This window comes from Perca fluviatilis, chromosome 15 (assembly GCF_010015445.1).
Source record: "Perca fluviatilis chromosome 15, GENO_Pfluv_1.0, whole genome shotgun sequence".
In the NCBI taxonomy this organism is placed as follows: Eukaryota; Metazoa; Chordata; class Actinopteri; order Perciformes; family Percidae; genus Perca; species Perca fluviatilis.
In genome coordinates, this window is record NC_053126.1 from 25,843,066 (window position 1) to 25,864,459 (window position 21,394).

General features: G+C 43.6%; 1 protein-coding gene across 1 annotated transcript in view; it reads right to left on the reverse strand.

The window, feature by feature from the left end:
• The window catches only part of caskin1 (CASK interacting protein 1), a 151,733-nt gene extending 136,726 nt beyond the window's left edge, over positions 1-15,007 (reverse strand). The window contains 1 exon segment of the mRNA XM_039823944.1: positions 14,914-15,007. Coding sequence (XP_039679878.1) covers positions 14,914-15,007 — 94 coding nt within the window.
• Positions 15,008-21,394: the final 6,387 nt, after the last annotated feature.

The following is a 21,394-nucleotide window of genomic DNA, read 5'->3' on the forward strand; positions in this document are numbered from 1 at the left end:
AGCACCTAGGGCGAGATTCACTCTCTGAATACAGCTTTCCATTCTCCTTTCCATTCGTTTCATCTTCTAGTTGATTTGTTCCTTTTCATCTTTTCCTTTATTTTTTTCATTAGGGAGGATGGAGGCTACACACTCCCTCACGTTTTCCCAGCTGCTCGGAGGATTGGGTTCAGATGGTCTGAAAGTCCTCCAGTCTCTAAAGTTCCCTGATCATCTCCAACCGTCAGTCTATGCCCATATATTTCAGACAAGCTTCCTGGAAAAAATAAAAATAAAATCTGACCTAGATATCGGCCTCCAAAATCAGCAGGAGAGGCGTCAAAGAGACTACACAAAGAAAAGTCTGAAATATTTATTAGTTAGGTGAAGGGGAGGCCTTCATCGCTAGCTTCACATCGTGCTTTTAACATTAGTTATATACTGCCAATGTGTCCATGGGGGGTAAGTAATTCAGTAGAGGCAGGGATAGGGGGAAATCCCACTCTGAGAGGTATCCAGGGTGTCGCTGTGATCCTAATGAACTATTTGGTTTATATTTGTGTTACATTTGGATGGAAACCTGACTTGGCAGCAGCAACAGCTGGAGCTACTTGTAACACCCTTGCTGCCAGGCTGCTGCAATGATGTTGCAATCCAACGACGTTTCTTTAGTCAGATCCTGCAGTGCTAATGCAGGATGGGGGAGTTCTACAATAATTACAGTATCAGTGCGTGAAGACGTAGGTTAGGGCTTGCCCCTTTCGGTCGTTTTGGTCTTAGTCGACTAAGATTTCTTAAGTCAATTAGTCTTTTTTTTTAATGCTTTTTCATGCTGAATGACTTATTCTGAAGAAACTTGTGAGCACATATCTGATAAAACACAAGATGGAAAGTGGTGCTTTTGCATGATTCACTGTGGAGAAACTCGGTTTTACAGAGCTGTCGATTAAATCAACAAATAGATTAGTCGACAAAATCATGTGAGTGTTACAGTCAACTTAGAACTTTTTTAGTCGTAGGTGCTCAGTTTCCTCTTTTAAAACAGACTGAAGGAGTTTAATACGGGAGAGAGTGATTTCACAGTGCTAACTTTATGAGATGGAAAGCATCCAACCAAAGCAGGCAGAGAGAGGGAGAGAGACAGGGAGTTACAGAAAATGATAAAACTGAATAAAGGATTCATATCTGGATCAAAAGTGTTTAATGACCTTCGATAAGTAAGTATTATAAAAGCTGGATTTTTAAACACACACACACACATACACACAATACTGCACAAACTGTAAGTGCATATATCAGAGGTCAGGTACATTAAATGGAATCTTTAGCAAATATGCAGCTGTGTGGGCAGAGATCCAACACCAAACATCTGTTCAACTACTGGATCACACATGTACTGTAGGGCTATGTATGGACACACACACACACAAGGCCAGGCTCAACATCTGTCCAGCTGGCTAGTCCCTTATGGTCTCTGGTCACTTCCTCCTGAGGACACGCACGCACACACGCACACACACACACACACACACACGCACGCACGCGCACGCACACACACACACACACACACACACACACACACACACACACACACACACACACACACACACACACACACACAGCATGCATTTGGGCCCTTATAGCACCTTCCCCTGTCTGCTGATAGTGGTATCTATAGCAGGTATACTATCAGCGGTATCAGCCGGTATTTATCAGTTGAAGTATCAGTATAGCAGCTACCAGGCTTGACAGAATGGTCCATCCGCAGCTCTCTCTGGCTCCACTCTGCATTGCCCACACATTAGAGTGGGCTGTGGAAGCAAAGCATTTTGGGATGTTGTAGTGCTACATTGCATGCAGAAAATAAAACAAGTAGAAGAGTCATATAGACCAGGGGAAGCAGAATAGGATAGAGATTCTACTCTTCACATACGCACACACAGACACAGACACACAGACACACAGACACACACACACACACACACACAGACACACACACACACACACACAATGAAAGACAGTCATGCAGATATTTTGTTACTCCAGATGGTGATGTTAAGAGCATACAGTAGCATTAATGGACAGCTACCTTTTTATAGAGGGCGAGCCAGAGCAAGTGAAAGGAAGGGGTTGAACAGTGTGTTTATCTCTAAGAGTAGAGAGAGAGTGTGGCACGGACATTGAACTGTTTGCCGCGGCCATTTGACTAGTTAGTAGAAAATGGCGCTCAGCACTGTACATTGACCATAGAAACAGAATGAGTTAGCCCGCTACAACAGTCACAGTTCTTTGCAATGTCACTGTCTAGACACAATGTGAGTCCCCTAAATGATGCGAGTCGCGCGTGTGCAGATCGGCCGCCATCTTTGACAGCTAGCTACAGCAACACCATTAAATGCTTTCACCCAGGATGTGTTTTAATCCAAACCACGATCTTTTTTCTAAACTTAACTTGTTGTCTCGGTGCCTGAAGCTAACTGTTGTGGCCGAATGACACTGACTTTTTCTGGGCTAAACTCAACTACCACGGCCCCTGAAAGCACCGTCATCTGGCGGTGCCTGTACCGGGCTGAACACAACTACCAACTGCCTATTAAAAACTTAAAGGAAAATAATATATAAAGGCCTATATATATATTTACCTTTTCACGTTTCCTATCGCATCAGTCCGTAACTATGTGGTCTGTCCAAGTGGCGTTATTATGGAACCCATGCAACTTCTAGGCAAGACCCACCCTTCAATAGCATTCCCACGCTACCATTGGCCAGGCGTCCAACGCAAGGTAATGGAAGCCGATTTGTTCAGGTCTTATCCCCTGATCCTCCTAACCTTAACTACTCAAGGTCAATGCCTAACCCCAACCAATCGGGCTGCTTCGAAGGGCGGGACTTGCCTAGAAGTTGCGTGGGATCCATAATAACGTGTCCAAGTGGTGTTGCCGTAGCTAGCTGTCAAAGATGGCAGCCGCTCTTGTGCATGCGCAGCTCACATTGTGTAGGGACTCACATCGTGTATTGACAGTCACTGGTACCCAAAAAAATGGCCTGTGAATTTACATGTCTGCGGTAAAAGAGCAGGATTTGTATTTTTAGAAGAAAATTATTTGTTTGGCCCCCCCAGCTGCCAGAATATAATTGTTTTTTTACAGTGATGTTGATTTGAATGCGAATGTCTGTTTTATTCTCATTCTATGTCTATGGTTTCAAGTTTCCACATCACACTTACTGTACTGCAAGTTGCATAGTGGGCCAGTATTGGCTTGGCAATAAAAAAAGTCAGCTGAAGACAGCATTTTCAACGTAAGGCACTAACATTAGCTTAATTAGTGAGCTAACTTCCAGCTGATTTCAGCCGGCAAAATCAGCGATCAACCATTAGAAATGAGAAGCCTGCTTTTGTCTACCTCTGTCTGAAATCATGGGCCCATTACTAAAATTACAAAGAATGTTGAGAAGTTAATCTGCCGCCCTTCATCATTGAAAACTGCATATGTGCTGTGTGAGAAAGTAAAGATTGACAGACATAGCAACAGTAACTAAGGGGGCGGGGCTTAGTGAACAGTCAGTTATTCATCCACTGGTGTTTGGCAGAAATGTGTAGTGTTCAGTTTATTCTCCTGTACTGTAGCAGAAAAAAAGCATGTTATACTTATTGTTTTTTTTTTTACCAAAGCTCATACCACACAGTCCACCCTCGATATACTCTCACACATATCAAAGACCTAAGGGTGTGTCAGTGTATGGCAAACCAAACAGAGTCACGGGCCTGTTTTGAGTGGCCACTCACATAGCAAGAGCACCGGCATTCATTCACAAAGTCCCAAGGCGATGCTAAATGTATTCACTGTGGATGAAGGGCGGAACATTTCTAAAAGGTTCTCATGTAGTACAGTAAAAACCTTGTCCACACCATGTTAGTTTAAGTTTAGGAGTTGAGTCTGAAAAGATGCATCATTTCCTGTCTTTATTAGCTGCTCAAACATTCATTCGAAAGCAGTAAGAATACACATAATGTCATGAATTCAGGGCGTGAGTGGAAAAATCCTGCAAAGGCGATGGGGAAGCACAGTCGCACTCTGCAGCAGCTGTTGAGGAGACACACACACACACGCACACCTTTGCACACTAACAAACACCTACACATACATACAGCTACTGTATTAGTGACATACAAATTATCAAATGACATGGCTCAGCTGTCTTGTTATTTTCTCTGTCATATCTCTGAGATTTAAATCTCATGTCTGCAGAGGATTTTGCCAGCATATTATGCTGAATGGTATGTGTGTGTGTGTGTGTGTGTGTGTGTGTGTGTGTGTGTGTGTGTGTGTGTGTGTGTGTGTGTGTGTGTGTGTGTGTGTGTGTGTGTGTGTGTGTGCACATGACAACTTTTGTCCCGTCTACAATGCTTGACTTCTACCTTAACAATCATAACACCGATAATGAAAATTCCAACAGAGTCTGCACCTCTCGGTGCCAGTCTCTGTGTGTGTGTGTGTGTGTGTGTGTGTGTGTGTGTGTATAAGCCAGTACAGTAGGTGGTTAATGCCACCTCTATAATCGGTGCTGATTGAGCACGGGAGGTCCCACCCCGCTGCCCTTGTCATTTTGTGGGTGGTCTTTATATCCAGACTAAACCACTTCCTCCCCTTCCCCTCTCACCCTGTTAATCTGCACTATGGCGACAATAGAATATAATATAATAATAATAATAATAATAGGTGTGCTGGTATTCACCATTAACATTATCACACTTCGTATAACACTTGATTTATTTCTGTCCCACCTTTGCTCCTCTCTCCTTATCAACACCTCTTCCTTAAATGCATTTCCTTTCCTGTGTGTTCCTTTCTCTCTCCTTTGCTAACCACGATCACTTCCCACGTCCTCCTTGTCAATGCAATGCACGATGTGAGTCCCATTTCCTGTCCTTTTCTGTCCTGTTCTGTCCTGTTCTCTACACTTCCGGTCCTTTCCTTTCTTTTTCTCTTATTTCCTGTCCTTTTCTCTCACTTCCTGTCTGTTTCTCTCCTTTCCTTTCCTGTCCTTTTCTCTCACTTCCAATCCGTTTCTCTCCTTTCCTTTCCTGTCCTTTTCTCTCACTTTCCGGTCCTGTCCTTTCCTTTTCTCTCATTTCCTGGCATTTTCTTTCCTTTCCTTTCCTGTCCTTTTCTCTCACTTCCTGTCCATTTCTCTCCTTTCCTTTCCTGTCCTTTTCTCTCACTTCCCGGCCTGTCCTTACCTTTTCTCTAATTCCTTTCCTTTCCTTTCCTCTTATTTCCTGGCATTTTCTTTCCTTTCCTGGCATTTTCTCTCACTTCCAGTCCTGTCTTTTCCTTTTCTCTCATTCCTTTTTCTTCCACGTGCTGTCCTATCTTTTTTCTTTCCTGTCCTTTTCTCTCACTTCCTGTCCATTTCTCTCCTTTCATTTCCTGTACTTTTCTCTCCCTTCCGGTCCTGTCCTTTCCTTTTCTATAATTCCTTTCCTTTCATTTTCTCTCATTTCCTGACATTTTCTTTCCTTTGCTTTCCTGTCTTTTTCTCTCACTTCCGGTCATTTCCTGTCCTTTCTTTTTCTCTCATTTCCTGGCAGTTTCTTTCCTTTCCTGTCCTGTCCTTTTCTCTCACTTCCTTTCCTGTCCTTTTCTCTCACTTCCGGTACTGTCCTTTCCTTTTCTCTCATTCCTTTTTCTTCCACGTGCTGTCCTATCTTTTTTTCCTTTCCTGTCCTTTTCTCACCTGTCCTGTATTGCCTTTCCTTTTGTGTCATTTCCTTTCTTTTAATTTCATGTGCTGTCCTATCTTTTCCTTTCTTTCCTTAATTTCCTTTCCTATGCTCTCTTGTCCCGTCCTTTCCTTCTTTCCCTTCCTTAACTTTCCAGGCAAGTCATTGCCTTTCCTTTCCTTCCTCCATATCCACACGTTCCCCTTCCTCCCATCTCCTCATCTCTCCAGTGCTCTCCTATTCTCGCTGAACTTGCCACTGACCCATGAAACTATGTGGATGTTATTTTTGGTGCAGCGCATTGTGCAGATGGGTAAAAGTGTGTGTGTGTGTGTGTGTGTGTGTGTGTGTGTGTGTGTGTGAGAGTGAGTGAGTGAGTAATATTTGTGGGAATGAAAGAGGTGGACATGAGTGAATGTGTTCAGCTATCCCTTTGTTTCATCGCCCTGTTCTCCCTTTCCTCGTTTGCAGCCTTTCATCACCTCTCCTCCATCTGTCTCACTACAAGATGTCTCATCCTAGTTCTTTTTCTGTCCTTTCTCTCTCTTCTGCAACTGCTCTCACCATTCCCTTTTCCTCAAAGCAACAAATATCCATCCATCCATCCACCTCCCTCTCTCTCTCTCTCTCTCTCTCCCCATCTGTTCTGTAATTCAATCATGGAGGCAGCCAGCTCAGCAGAGACGTGAGTGATGATGTTTTGGAGGAAAACGCAGCGAGCTCAGCGAGCCAATCCTGAACTTCTTTCATTTCGAAAGCTGTTTTCAAGATAAAAACTCAATAATCAAAGAATCAATGAGACTGTCTGACTTTTTTTTTTCTTCTCTTTTCTTCTTCTCGCTTCTCTCTCTCTGTCGCCTTTCTGCGTAAGTCTGAGTGGTGCACTTGATTGACTTGCCCCAGCACAGAACTTAATAAATAAAGCATTCCTGTCAGATCTATCATGTTAGCTATCTGTCTGTCTATGTGTCCGTGCTGCTGCTGCTGCTGCTGCTGTCATTATGCTTAACGGAGAAAACACAGCATGCTGGAATTAAACCACCACAGCATACTTCGTCATATCTTCAAGGCTCTCTGAGCTGATGCAACAGCAACGAGCACATGTTCATCATGTCATTTACACCTCATCTCATTTTCACCTCAACATTTGTGTAAAGATCGCCATGATTGGGCCAGAAAATCAGCACAGAAAGTCTAAATTTCATGGGAAATTTGCAAAAATTGAAGATTTTGGAAGGAAATTTAAGTTACTAGTCTCTGTTCAAATTCAAATGAAGATAGATTTGAATCAGAAAAGCCCTATGGCCCTAAGGTTTATATTGGATTATTAATTATGGAATTAAATGCATGGTCATTTGGTAAACTAAAGCATGAACAAGATGAAGTGTTATAATTTGATTTATATTTCAGCAATTTCTAACAGCACTGCAGCACAAAAAGCTAGCACCATGGGCACTAAGGTGCAAAAAGAATAATGTGCACTATAATATAAGTGCACCCTACAAAAAAAAAAGCTTCTTCACACCATATTTCTCTCACTGAAGCATATAGTTACAGACAGAGCACAGTTGTGACAGTATGTGAAGCTTCCTCTCTGCCTGCCTGCCTGCTCCTTTGTGAATGTGCACTGGTGTGGATGCAATCATCTGCTCTACTCCTCTGCCAGCCTCACACATCATCAACACAGAAAGATGGGGCGGGTGGGGGAGAGGGAGTGAGAGAGGGAGAGGGTTAAGAGACAGGGGGTTGGTATCTAGAATGGTCGGTGGGCATTAGCATCTCTCTTGGCTTCAAAGAAAGAAAAAAGGAGGAGGCAGATAGGTGTTGTGTAGCGATGGAAGCCTGTGTCAGACTCTCATGGCAGCAAACAACATCGTGCCGGAGGTTAAATCCTAATCATTTCATTGATGTGTGTAACACACACACACACACACACACACACACACACACACACACACACACACACACACACAGCCTTAAATGACACACAATAAACAACCATCAATGCAGATTACACCACCCACTTAGACACACAAACACTGAAACAACCGATTGACAAACAGACCACAGGTCACACTCAAGGTCTGCTCCATGTAAACACACACACACACACACACACACACACACACACACACACATACAAACACACAACCTTGTCTAGTGCCATGGGCAGAGGGGGGTGCTGAGTGACAGCAAACTGATGATAGCTTTCCAGATGGTGCCAGATGTGTCTGCATGTGTGTGTGTGTGTGTGTGTGTGTGTGTGTGTGTGTGTGCGTGCGTGTGTGTGTGTGTGTGTGTGCGTGTGCGTGTGCGTGTGTGTGAGATGCAGGTGTATCTGTACAGACTGTATGTCTGGCCTGAGTAGGAGTAAATTAGTTTCAGCAGGGCAGAGCCTTTTCCAGACCCACACACACACACACACACACACACACAACACACAACACACAACACACAACACACAACACACACACAGCCGTCCCATGAGCATTTTAATGCTAGATGACAAACAGGTCTGTGTTAAGATCAGCCTTGGGTTACACTTCCCTGCTGTTTGTCTGGGACTCTCAGCCCCACTCTGTCATTATTGCCTCGCTGCTGCTTCTATCTGCCCCATTTGTTTGTTTTTTTTGCTGAAAGAATGGCCCACAGCCCGCCTCCTGTAATGTCAGTGTCCTGCAGACACGGTCCCCCGAAAAACACTGAGAACTGAGAAAATATACGGTTGTTTCGCTTTTCACGTCCACAAATGAGATTTCTCAAAGCGTTAACCAGTTTGTGTGGCACAAAGCCGTTTCTGTGCTAGCGTGAGTGATACAATTGCAATACAATTGCTGCAACTAGCGATTGTTCTCATGGTGGATTAATCTGTCGATCGTTTTCTCGATGAATCGATTAGTTGTTTAAAAAAAATTCTAAAGCCTGTCCTCAAATGTCTTGTTTTGTCCACATAGCAAAGATATTCAGTTTACTGCCACAGAGGAGTGAAGAAACTAGAAAATATTCACATTTAACATGCTGCAATCAGAGAATTTAGACTTCTTTTATTTTCTTTACAGAAAATGGCATACTGAAAATGAAATACGTTTGACAACTAATCGAATAATCAACTAATCTTTGCAAATCTAATACAAACGATGAAATTCAGTGTGATGCTGGAAAGGCAGGGCTTTGAAAGAGAGAGGGGGAGAGACCTTGAATGCGGCATAAACACCTTTGGTTAAGCGAGATGGTACTTCAAACCAGACATAAGTGTAAGTTATAGAAGGGCAAACCTCAGGATGGAACCACAAAATGTTGTACTCGGCCAATGATGCGGTTTATGTGTTTATTTGGGAGTGATGGCAGCCATTAGATGCCAGATGAATGATTGATTGTCCAGCATGTCTGCCTGCATGCTGCTCGTTTAAATAGGAGTATTACAGAGAGTATAAAGCAGCAGGAATACCGGACAGAGGAATATAGTCACACTGCCATTACAGTAATACTACTTTTTATACTGCCATTAATACTACTACACTCAAAGTCAGTCTCAAACTTTGTCTCCTAGTTTTTCCGGATAATCAGTACCTGACTATATATATATATATATATATATATATATATATATATATATATATATATATATATAAAGAAAACATGGAAATAATTCTGAAATGATGGATGCGTTTAACAAAGCATTATTGTTTTTATTTCTATAATCTTTTTAATGTAAAATCTTAATCTGAAAGTAGAGACTCTCTCTCTCCCTCTCAGATGTAATAATAATAATAATAATAATATTTTTTTATCTCAACCAGTTGTAATCTTTACACATTTATATTGATTTATAACCGATTCACGATGCCTCGTTAGATCCCTAATAGATTGTAATAAACAGAGGGCTAATAATAAGCAGCATGTCTCAGGCTATTGCCTCTTCCAGCTGCAGAATCGGCTTTAAATTGCTTTAGCTGCCGTGTGTATGCGCTGCAATCCACCGAGGATCGGCTCATATTCGGTGCACATCTGTGTGTGTGCTGCAAGCAACTGGCTGACGCATGGAAAAAAAGAAATTTTTTGTTTGAGGGCTTACCTGTCCTCTGTATCTGATGTACTAAACAGCGTTCTGAGAGGGGCTTCCAGCTGAAGCGCACTTCATTGCAGCCTAACGGTTATTTTGTGATGTGTGACGTGCTCTTATACATAATGTACTCCACTGAGTTCAACAGACACTACTGTATTTTTGGCACTAGCTGAATACGCTGGACCCTACCAACTCTTTATTTATTTATTTTTTTACTAAAGGGATGTCTGTATTTTGCACTAGACCGTCCCATCTTTAATCCAAGGGGTTTCCTGTATGTGCTCTGCTCCACTGTTTGCTGCCTGCAGTCATGCAGTGCACCCCACTGCTTCCTACAAACTGTTTTAAAGCTGTTTTAAATGTGCTGTACTCCACAGAGTCCTGATTTGCCATCTGTTTTACCGTATCGCAGTGTAAAAGTTAGCTTTCTATAAAACAAGTCCAAAAGTAACGCTTTCTATATTTTTTAATTAGTGCTGTCAGTTAAACGTGTTATTAACGGCGTTAACGCAAACCCATTTTAACGGCGTATATTCTTTTATCGCGAGATTAACGTTCTTTTTGGCCTAGCAAACTTTGTCGTTTTTTCACATGCTGTTGCAACAACTAGTAACGTTAGAAAAACTACAACACCACACCGGATCTAGCAAGACCGGAAACAAAACAACAGGCACACACTTGTTTGGGCTTGCGAGCCATCCAAAGACTAGTAGGCTAACGTTACGTTTTGAGTGGATGGCCAGCGCCAGACGCCGAAATGGATGCCAATAAGATTCTGAATGGTAAGTTTACTTTTAAAAAGAAGCCAAATCGTTCCATTGACAAGACCAAAGTGATCTGTGCGTTTTGTCGTTGTGAACTGAGCTATCGTCGCAGCACGTCCAGTCTGAAATACCACCTGATGGCCAAGCACACAGCTGATGCCAATTCTCCGCCCCCTCGTCAAAGCCAGGCGACAAAAGCACAAAGCAAGCCGATCCACTTTTCCATGTTGATAAGAGCATTAAAATGAGAAAAAAAATAATGGGCCAAAAATAAATCAAGGGATATTTAGAATAGATAAAAATGTGCGATTAATTGCGATTACATTAATGTGATTAATCGCGATTAAATATTTTAATCGTTTGACAGTACTAGCTTTAATATATACTCCCTTCCCACATTATGTCAGATCCAATAACCCGTTTCACCCACAAATGTATTAAAGCAACACCAAAGCACTATTCCTCTTCGGGTCCCCCTACAGGTTGGAAGCGGAATTGTCCATTGTAGTTTCTTATGTCTCATTCGAACTACAGATCCGCTACCCGATCTGGCAAACTTGCATAGTGCGGTTATAGCCGGTAGAGGGCAGCAAAGCAAATGCAGAAGTGCCGTTCACCCTGTTCACCACCTTGGAAACATTATTTTAAGGTACAAAAGAATTGTTTAAAGCAAGCGAGATTAACAGACTAGTTCAAATGAATTGAATGATTTAGTCATTCTTCTTCAGTGTTTTCTCTAGATATGTTTCCACCCTTAACCCCTTCTCCTGAGTATTTCGGCTAGACCAGGAAACCGGTATTGAACCTGCATTAGTCTTTTATGGTTATGGGTACATTAGTCTATATTCACAACGTTCCACTTCCGGGATTGCTCCGGCGCTGCAGGAAATTCTGCCGGATGCATGACTTTTCGCCGATGTCCGCTACCTTCCGTTTTCTTTGTGTTGGAATTTTAAACTCCGGTGGATCCATGAGGACTATGGTTAACTTAAATTATGGTTCTCTCGCACGACTAAAACAACTTGCACGTTCCCCCAAAACAAGTTCCTTCCTGAGGCTATTTTGCAGCGGCTCCGTGCGGAGCTTAGCGCCGCCCATGACGATTGTGATTGGTTTAAAGTGCTCATCTTATGCTCACCATCTTCAGGTTCATAATAGGTTTACATGGTTTTATTTTCAAAAAACACCATCATTTCGTACTGCACAGTGCTGCAGCTCCTCTTTTCACCCTGTGTGTTGAGCTCTCTGTTTTAGCTACAGAGTGAGGCATCGCACTTCTGTTCCATCTTTGTTAAGAGTCGCACATGCGCAGTAGCTAGGTAAGGACTACTAGCCAGTCAGAAGCAGAGTATGAGGGCGTGCCACGCTAGCAGCTAGGCGAGCATTATACCGTGTGTTACAAAGTGACGCACGTTCGTCACAGAAGTAAAAGCTGGACTACAATAGAGCTGTTTGGAGCAGTTTGTGAACAGTGTTTTCTCTGCAAGATAGTGGCTGTGTCTCAAACCGCACACTTCTGTCAGTATACTGCTAATGTGCACTGACCACTTACTGCCGTAGTGCCCACTTTGGATGGTTAGTGTTGTCCCAAACGGAACACTTATGTTAAAACACTTACCGGAAATGACGAGCGGTTGGCTCGCCCCCGCCGCCTCTGAAAATCTGACAAAATTCTATTAAACTGACCTTTGTTGATCTGAAATGAAGACAGATTCAGCAACTGCATGGCCTATTTCTTGCTTAAAATGTTTTCAGAAACACGTTTCGGTTAACTATTTTCATAAAATACGAGATCGTATCCGGGAGAAGCCAGACCCATGTGACGTGTTCGTCCAATCAGCTGCCAGTCGACGTCCCTGGTCCCTCCCCTTTCCGCTGCGTAGTCAAGATGGCGCCCGTTTAGTGCGCGTAGGGTCCATCGTTCCACACTGAACTTTTTGACCGTTTTTAGGGGGTCATCCAGGTACTTTCGGTGCACTGACTTTTTGCGTTATCTACACTATATACTTAAAACTAAGTGTTTGAAGTGTGCAAGTAGGCGGTTTGAGACACAGCCAGTAAGTCCCTTTGGGGTGGACTTTGGGCTTTTTCACTTTGTTAACCTATAACATGCACACAAAAGATAACTAACACAATAAAGGAAAGGGAAAAAGCACAATATGAGCACTTTAAAGAAATGCCGAAAAACCAGAGCCGGAATGCTGTGTGGACTAGCCGGAGCAAAGCGAGACTATGGGTATATAAAGATTCAATTAAAAAGGTCCCACACAGGTGTCACAGAGGTCTAATTAGCCCGAATAAGTGAAAACACCTGTGGAGGTGCGCAGGGTCCTAACATGAGTGATTCAAAGAGGAGAAATGTCGGGCTTGATGTTGTTCAGTGTCAATGATTTTTGTCATAAAGTCTTCCCACGCAAGACAACCAGAACTGTCTTAGCATAGCATAGCAGCATGGTGGCTCAATGGTTAGCACTGTAGCCTCACAGCAAGAAGGTTCTGGGTCCTCGTTCCGGGCCTTTCTGTGTGTGGAGTGTGTATGTTCTCCCCATGTTTGCGTGGGTTTCCTCCGGGTGCTCTGGTTTCCCCCCACCATCAAAAAACATGTATAGGCTCTCCTAGATCTGGCTCCGATCTGGAGTTGGTTCCTGGGCGCTGTAAATGGCTGCCCACTGCTCCCTTGAGGGATGGGTTAAATGCAGAGAGTGAATTTCGCTACATGTATGTGACAATAAAGTACCTTACAGACCAATCTCTGTTATCGACAGTGGCTCCTTCTATTCAGATGAGGCCCATCTGCTGTTTGGAGTCTAATGGGGTGTTCCATTCGAACAGGGAAGTTGAAATTCCCAGTCGGAAAACTTCGACTGGAACGCCCCCTAAAGTCGGATTTACAACTTGGAAGAACCTCACCAACCCCGACCCAAGCCGAGCTCAAAATCTGACATGGCTGCTCAGTCCATCAACAGTAGTGAAAGCTGTAGTAATATACAGTTTATTAGCACTTCTGTCTGTCTTAGTTGTGTCTTATTAAATGAGTCATTCAAACAGTACTGCCCAACTATCTGTGGACATGTATGCTGTTTGTATGCATGCATAAAATACAGCCTAATGTGTTGTTATCAACTGGTATTGCTAGCAATTGCTAACTGGGCTAGAGCTAAAGCCCACTGTGAAATAACAGTTATTCCAACTTGTTGTAATGGCACGTGGGCTACTCGGGACGTCATTCTCAGCTCCGGCTTCGGACTTCCGAGGTAAATGGAACGCATCGTGAATATCCAGTGTGAGCACCAGGTCAGATGCTGCAAACCTCCCTGCCTGGAACAGTTTTAGCTATTGGATAGTGAGGGGAATCTGTCTGGACTGGATCTGTAGAAACTGCATTTTATAACTGAATTACTCACTATTTCTAAGCTTAAATCTGCAGAAATTGTGTACCATGCATTTGGGCCCTTATAGCACCTTCCCGTCTGTTGATAGCGGTATCAACCGGTATTTATCAGTTGAAGTATCAGTATAGCAGCTACCAGGCTTGACAGAATGGTCCATCCGCAGCTCTCTCTGGCTCCACTCTGCATTGCCCACACATTAGAGTGGGCTGTGGAAGCAAAGCATTTTGGGATGTTGTAGTGCTACATTGCATGCAGAAAATAAAACAAGTAGAAGAGTCATATAGACCAGGGGAAGCAGAATAGGATAGAAATTCTACTCCTCACATACGCATGCACGCACGCGCACACACACATACACACACACACACACACACACACACAGGTTAAACCAGCCATGTTATCTGGATCCCTGTATGTCTGTATTTGTCATTGAAGCTGATGTGGAACCTAACAATCACAAGGCCACCGGCAACATCACTCACTCCTGAGAGGGTCAAACGGATCCCTCATCCAAAAACACAACTCTTTCTCCCTCCCTGCAGCTCTCCCACCCTCATTCTCTCTCCCTTGCTGCAGTGCACTCAGACAGGGGTTTCAAGATGGGCTGTCAGTCTCCAATCACACCACTAATATTCTCTGAAACACCCCGATGCATACAACCCCTCCTCTCTCTTTCACCCTTGCTCTCTCCATCTCGCTCTCTCAATCACACACACACACACACACACACACACACACACACACACACACACACACACACACACACACACACACACACACGCATAGCCTACACATCATATAGATATCATCATCATCAGTTAGGCCTAATAGTAGCAAACAGCCAGCAATGGTGTGTGGGAAATAGCCTTCTGACTAATTGGTCCCACAAAAACATCAGAGGGGTAGGTTTTCAACAGAATACCGACGCTGTGTTATTATCTTTTAGGTGGGCTTCCGCCTACAATCGAACAGAATAGTCTGTCTTACTTGCTTTCCCTGGACGGGGCCTTTGCAGCAGCTTCTGCACGGTGAGCAGGTCCTCGGTCTTCACCGCCTGCAGCAGTTCCTGGTCCTTCCCCATCTTCCGCTCTGAGCCGCTCTACTCCCGCAGCATCCTCCGAGACAGCGGCGCTTCAACCCAGCCTCACCACGCGGAGGGTGCGTCCACAGCGGCCACGGACAGCCTCCCTCTTCCTCCCCGCCGCCTGGTCCCTGACTGGATGAGACCACCTTAAAGCTCTGGCATATGATGGGGTGAGAGAGGGAAAGGATAGACTGGGTGGGATGGAGGGATGCTCTCGGGTTCCCCCCAGCTAAGTGCAGAGGCAGCGCCGCTGGATGTGGACGGGACCGGGGGGCAACGGCGGCCGTTCTAGATTCCAGTATCAGCGCGCTGGCGTCGCGTGCGTGATATTTTGATGGCAGAGATGATTGGTTTCTCGTTTCCACGGTTTGCTCGCGCTCCTCATCTGTGTGATATAACGTCGGGAGGCTGATTCGTCTCCCTTGCAGCTGCGCTCCGAAACAACGATTAAAAACCGAACGGGAGACAACCTCGCCTAGCTGAAGGAAGGGGACGTCAAACGGACTGATGAAGCGAGTAGCCTCGTGGGCTCAGGACGCTGGAGTAGGGTAAAGAAATGATTGTGCTTTTAAAAATCGGATGCGCGCGGTGTCCGTTTCTCCCGAGGTTGCCGCTCTCGTGCTCTGCGTCGTAAACACAATCCAGGGCTGCTGCTGCTGCTGCTGCTGCAGCCATCGCTCCGCGTGCACTCCGTGGCTCTGTATTTGGTAATGGTTTTCTCCGCGTGGGGGGGCAGGGGTAGTGAGGGTGGGGTGTGTGTGTGTGTGGGGGGGGGGGGGGCGTACACGCGCCCGCGCGCTCTACAGCTGGCCCAGCTCGTACCGCTAAATGGCTCGTGCTGCAACTTGGGGGCGGACCGGGAGCGCGGTGCTCTCCCGCCTCCTTTTTTTCATCTCTCTCTGGCTCTGTTTCTGTGGCCCTCTCTCTTTGCTTTACAGAGAAGCTGCGGAGATGTATTCGGCTGCCAAGGAAGGCACAGACAAAGTGAATAATCAATGTGTTCAACTCTCTTCTTCTTATTGGATAGTTGGCTATATTAGCTTCACTGCATATAGCCTACCTTTTCCCCCCAAGTGTGAGTTCAAAATGTAATCCATTAGCCTACCTGAGAAAAGCGATTTCAAACGCACGGTCCTCTATCACATTTTATAAAGACACACCTGCCTCTGTGTAAAAAGCCTCCTGAGCAGGTGTGTAGAGAGGAATCCTATCTCCCCTGAAAGAAATGGCACTGCTCCCCTTTTTCTCTTATGGCACTGCACAGAGCAGCAATGGCTACTGCAGCAATACTAGGCCTACACTATTTAGCCTACACAAAGCATAAATTGGAGCGTGTAGGAGGAAAACAAAGATGAAAGTCTATACAGCCATGTAAGGGTGTAATTACTGCACAATGCCAACATGATGTTGTTAAGCAGGTCAAATGTTTACCATGATCATCATCTAAGTTTAGTGTGCTAACATTTGCTAATAAGCACCAAACATTCTCTATAACTAAAGATTAGCATTACACGCTGGGCCAATGTGGACCTCGTTTGAAAGTGTAGTGAACAGTGTGTGGATGGATGAAAAGTTTTATTTGTATAATGTATAAACATTTTCTTTTGCCAACATTAGATATTTACACCGCTAAAAGACACATAGGCCTATCGAGCATTACGAAAATTTGTTTTGTTTCGTCGGTCGCAAACGTTATTTGACGTTAGCTTATTTGTGTTGCTAGATCTCGCTAAAGTTTGTTCATGTGACAGGAACGGGTCTCGAACAAAGTTAATTTTGTCCAGATTTGTCCGTCTGAAAAATTTCATTTTAGTGTCAGAATGTTCAGGAGATTATAGTGGCTTGTGAAGAATGGGTCATAATATGCGTTCACGTTCACTTCTCTCATTGAAATCAATACACTCAGGACCTGCAGATAGTCTCCTAAAAAGGCGTACATGGCAGTGGAGAAACCCATGTGACACAGATAGAGGAAATTACTCTGAGTTGGGACGTCTCGGTTCTAAACGGAAACTTTGACCTGATGATGGTGCTAGATGAAAAGCCAATGGATCACCAAAGTTATTAAAATTCATTCCAAGGCGCACATGAATGTGTGTAAATTTCATGGCAATATTTATTTTACGCAAAACCCCAAATGTCAACCTCACGGTGACATGGCTAAAGTAAAAGTCTGGGCAACTGTGTATATCTGTACAATTTTTTTTGGGCCCCCCCCCCGGGGGTGTTCCGGGGGGGGCAAAAAAAGGGGAAAAAAGGGGGAAAAACAAAAAAAAAAAAGGGGGGGGGTTTTAAAAACAACACCATTATTTTTTTTTTCACCGCTACCCAATTTATTTACGCCACCTATGGTCACGAAGGCTGGGTTATGACCGAAAGAACTAGATCGTGGTTACAAGTGGCTGAAATGGGTTTCCTCATGAGGTTGGCTGGCGTCTCCTTCAGAGATAGGGTGAGAAGCTCAGTCATCCGTAAGGAACTCGGAGTAGAGCCTCTGCTTCTTAGCGTCGAAAGGAGCCATTTGAGGTGGTTTGCGCATCTGGTAAGGATGCCCCCTGGGCGCCACGTCCAGCTGGGAGGAGGCCTCGGGGAAGACCCAGGACTAGGTGGAGAGATTATGTCTCCACCCTGGCCTGGGAACGCCTCAGTCAGAGCTGGTTAATGTGGCTCGGGAAAGGGAAGTTTGGGGACCCCTGCTGGAGCTGCTGCCCACCCGCGACCCGACCCCGGATAAGTGGATGACGATAGATGGCTGGAGGTCATTGTAAATATTCAATTAAAGGGGAGCTATTATATAGCATTTTCAGGTCTCATTCTTGTATTTTGTTAGCCTGGGTAAACCCTGACGAACTTCCGGGCAAATTTGAGATTTGCTCTGCAAGTCAGTCTGGCGAAGAGACCATTCAAACCTATTTCCAGTGTCCCCAAAATCGAGGCACCAATCACAACCGCTGAGGCCAGGCTAGTATTTTGTGTTTCTACTCAAACTAAAGCTTTACTGTTCAAAAAACACCTGTATTCACCCTCCGTACAAGACCATAGACTGTATAATATTAATGGACAATGCATCCGGTTCGGCGAAGTGCTGCAAATGCGGAAGTGCCTTAAACCTGCATTCTATCTGAATTCCAGCAGGGGGAGACACGTGCGGTCGCAAAAGGAGATCGGTTTCTGTAGAAGTCTATGAGAAAGTGAGCCACTTCTCACTTGATTTATTACCTCAGTAAACATTTTCATAATGGGTTTATGGTCTCAATCGCTAGTTTTAGGTCTTCTGCAACACAGAATGATGTTCACTTTTAGAATTATGGTCTCGTTGATTTTAAAATCGGCGATAAAGCAGGGGGGGTTTTAGGGCGTGGCTATGATGTCTTTGCCAGTGAAAGTGTGTAACGTAGAGTGTAAGCATGCTCCTCCCTCACTCCTCCCTCTCATCTAAAATCATCACATCCGCAACCAGGATGGCTGCGCCCGTTAACGCAAACTCCACGACGGATAGCAGATCTCCACAAACCAATGGGTGACGTCACACATGCGCTGTCCATTAATATTAACAGTCTATGTTTGTGACCAAATAGGGCCTAACATTCCCATCAGCCTTTCATTCCCATGAAAAACTTGATTATCTATGTACAGTAAGTGTATCATAGTATAGAATGCATAGAAGTGAATATCTTAAATGCTCCTGTATATCACACTGTTTTGAAATGTTCCTGTATGCTGTTGTTACTTTAAATGGCTGGAAACACTGTTCCTTACAAAGAATGCAATTACAAACTGTATGTTTCTGTAATGACTGTATTTAAAGGAATAGTTCTACATTTTGGGAAGTATAGGTTTATTTCCGTTCTTGTTAAGAGTTAGATGTGAGGATCAATACCACTCTCATGGCTATATAGCTTTAGCACAAAGACTTCCCCCTGTTCCCAGTCTTTATGCTAAGCTAACTGTCTCCTGGCCGTAGCTTCATATTCGTAGCCAAAGATAGGGAGAGTGGTATCAACTCATCTAACTCTCAGCAAGAAAGCGAATGAGAGAATTTCCCAATAATGTCAAGCTTATCCTTCAGATTCCATTTTTAGATAACATATCAGAGCACACTACGTTTTTATATTTGGAATATTTGATGCATTTTTAGGAATCCAGTCTCTCCACAAACCTGTATACCCTACATATAGAACCTACAGTGAAAGCGCATATGCTGTGGTCATGAAGACAATTGGAGAAAGCAGAGCACATATCAGTGATTTTGACCCCGACTTCTAACTGCAACAACAAACTTGTCTTCTTTCTCGGTCCAACCTCCTCCAGATTTTTAACTCCACTCTCCTCTCCATTGTGTGTGTGTGTGTGTGTGTGTGTGTGTGTGTGTGTGTGTGTGTGTGTGTGTGTGTGTGTGTGTGTGTGTTGTGTGTGTGTGCGTGGGCAGTGCCTGGATGCTGCTCTCGGCCTCCTCCACATATCCAGTGAGTTATGTAAGAAAACTGAAGAGTAGCCCATGAGCGTATTTATAAATCTGTCTCTGCTAATGCAAAAGCTGCTCACTTTCCCCACACTTGATGTATAAATGCTCATAATTTTAGAGTTTACCTGCACCACTCATACCTCCCTCTCCATCTTTCTGCGTGTCTTTTTTTTCTGGCATTGTTAGACAGGAACAGTTGGTTTGAGACAATTTAATATTATGTCCAAGGGAGGAAACCGTAGATTCATGAGCTACTTACTGTAGCCATATTTATTACACCCAAAGAGAGCCCTGTTCTCTTTCTCTCTATCGGTGTGTGTTTATGGTGTGGTACGGGGAGTGAAATTCCTTACCAGTACGGTACTTTCTCTGGGTTGTAAGAGAAATTGGTGCATGTAAGCTTGCACACATGAAAGCAAGACAGGGGACAGTTTTAAGATGAAGCGAACACTACAACCTGCAACGCTTTAAAGGACAAGAACAACTTTGATCTTTGGAAGCAGAAATAAGAAGAAGCAGCGGAGATGAAGTGCTTAGATGCATATTTAATAGACAGTGTGTAGTGGCACAATTTCATAATATTTCAGTAAATATTTTGCCCATTTAATGTAACATTCTCATACCTAAATGACATGTACCGTATCTATATATCTCTTTCCATTTGAATCCAGAAGCATATCTTTCTGCAGTGACTCATCCTGACTGCATGGTGGTTAAGGGATTGGAATAGCTGTTTAGTGTGTGGTTAAAGGGAATAGTATGGTAATGCTTATCAGGCTAACACTACACACAAAACCACACAAGAGTCACTTCATTTAACATGAAGTTGAAATAGGGCTGTTGTGTGAAGGATTCAGAAATCAAACACTGCCCTCAAGTGGCCTGTCACTAAGCATGCACCTCCTGGGAAGGCTTTCAGTGTTTAGCTTCATCGTTATTGGAACTATTGAGGCACTGAGAGAATGAGCAATGATAAGTAAAAAAAACATTTGTCTTTTTGTGCCCATTTTAAGATAAACCAGTGGCTGGAATATGAATCTACTATTGCATATTGTTATACCAAGTTGTAGGTAAGGACATGATCACAGTCAGCACATCAACTTATGTAAAATGTAATAAGAAAGGAAGGAAAAAAAACATCCATTAAACAAAACACTTTGTTGCATAGCACTGCTTTCTTTTTTGGGGGGGGGGTCCTTTTCTTATGAAACGAAACTTCAGAAGGTTTCAGAATATTCAGAAATTGGGCAAATAGCAAATCTCCGCGTAACAGTGGATTTAGTTGGTCATTTGAAATTAGATTTAATGACTCAAAACTTTGAGAAATAGTATAAAATTACCGTAGTGAGGGCCTTGGACCAACTTGGACCCAGTGGTGGAATGTAACTAAGTACATTTACTCAAGTACTGTACTTAAGAACAATTTTGAAGTACTTGTACTTCACTTCACTTCGTCTTTTCTTTTCATGCCACTTTCTACTTCTACTCCGCTACATTTCAGAGAGAAATATTATACTTTTTACTCCACTACATTAATCTGACGGCTTTAATGACTTTACAAATTAAGATTTTTGCACACAAAACACATGTAGTTTATAAAATATGATGTTTTATTATAAGTTAAACTACCCAACAATATACAGGCCTACCAGTCCAGCTGAAATGATTAGCCGATTAAACATTTAATTGACTGACAGAACTGTTTTAATCGTTTCCAGTTTCTAAAATGTGAGGATTTTTCTGCATTGAGTACATTTACTTTTAATACATTTTCCTGATTACGCTTAAATATTTTTACTTAAGTAACATTTTCAATGCAGGACAGGATATTTTAACAGTGTGGTATTAGTACCGTTACTTCAGTAAAGGATCTGAATACTTCTTCCACCACTACTTGGACCTCACTGAAATCCGTAGGC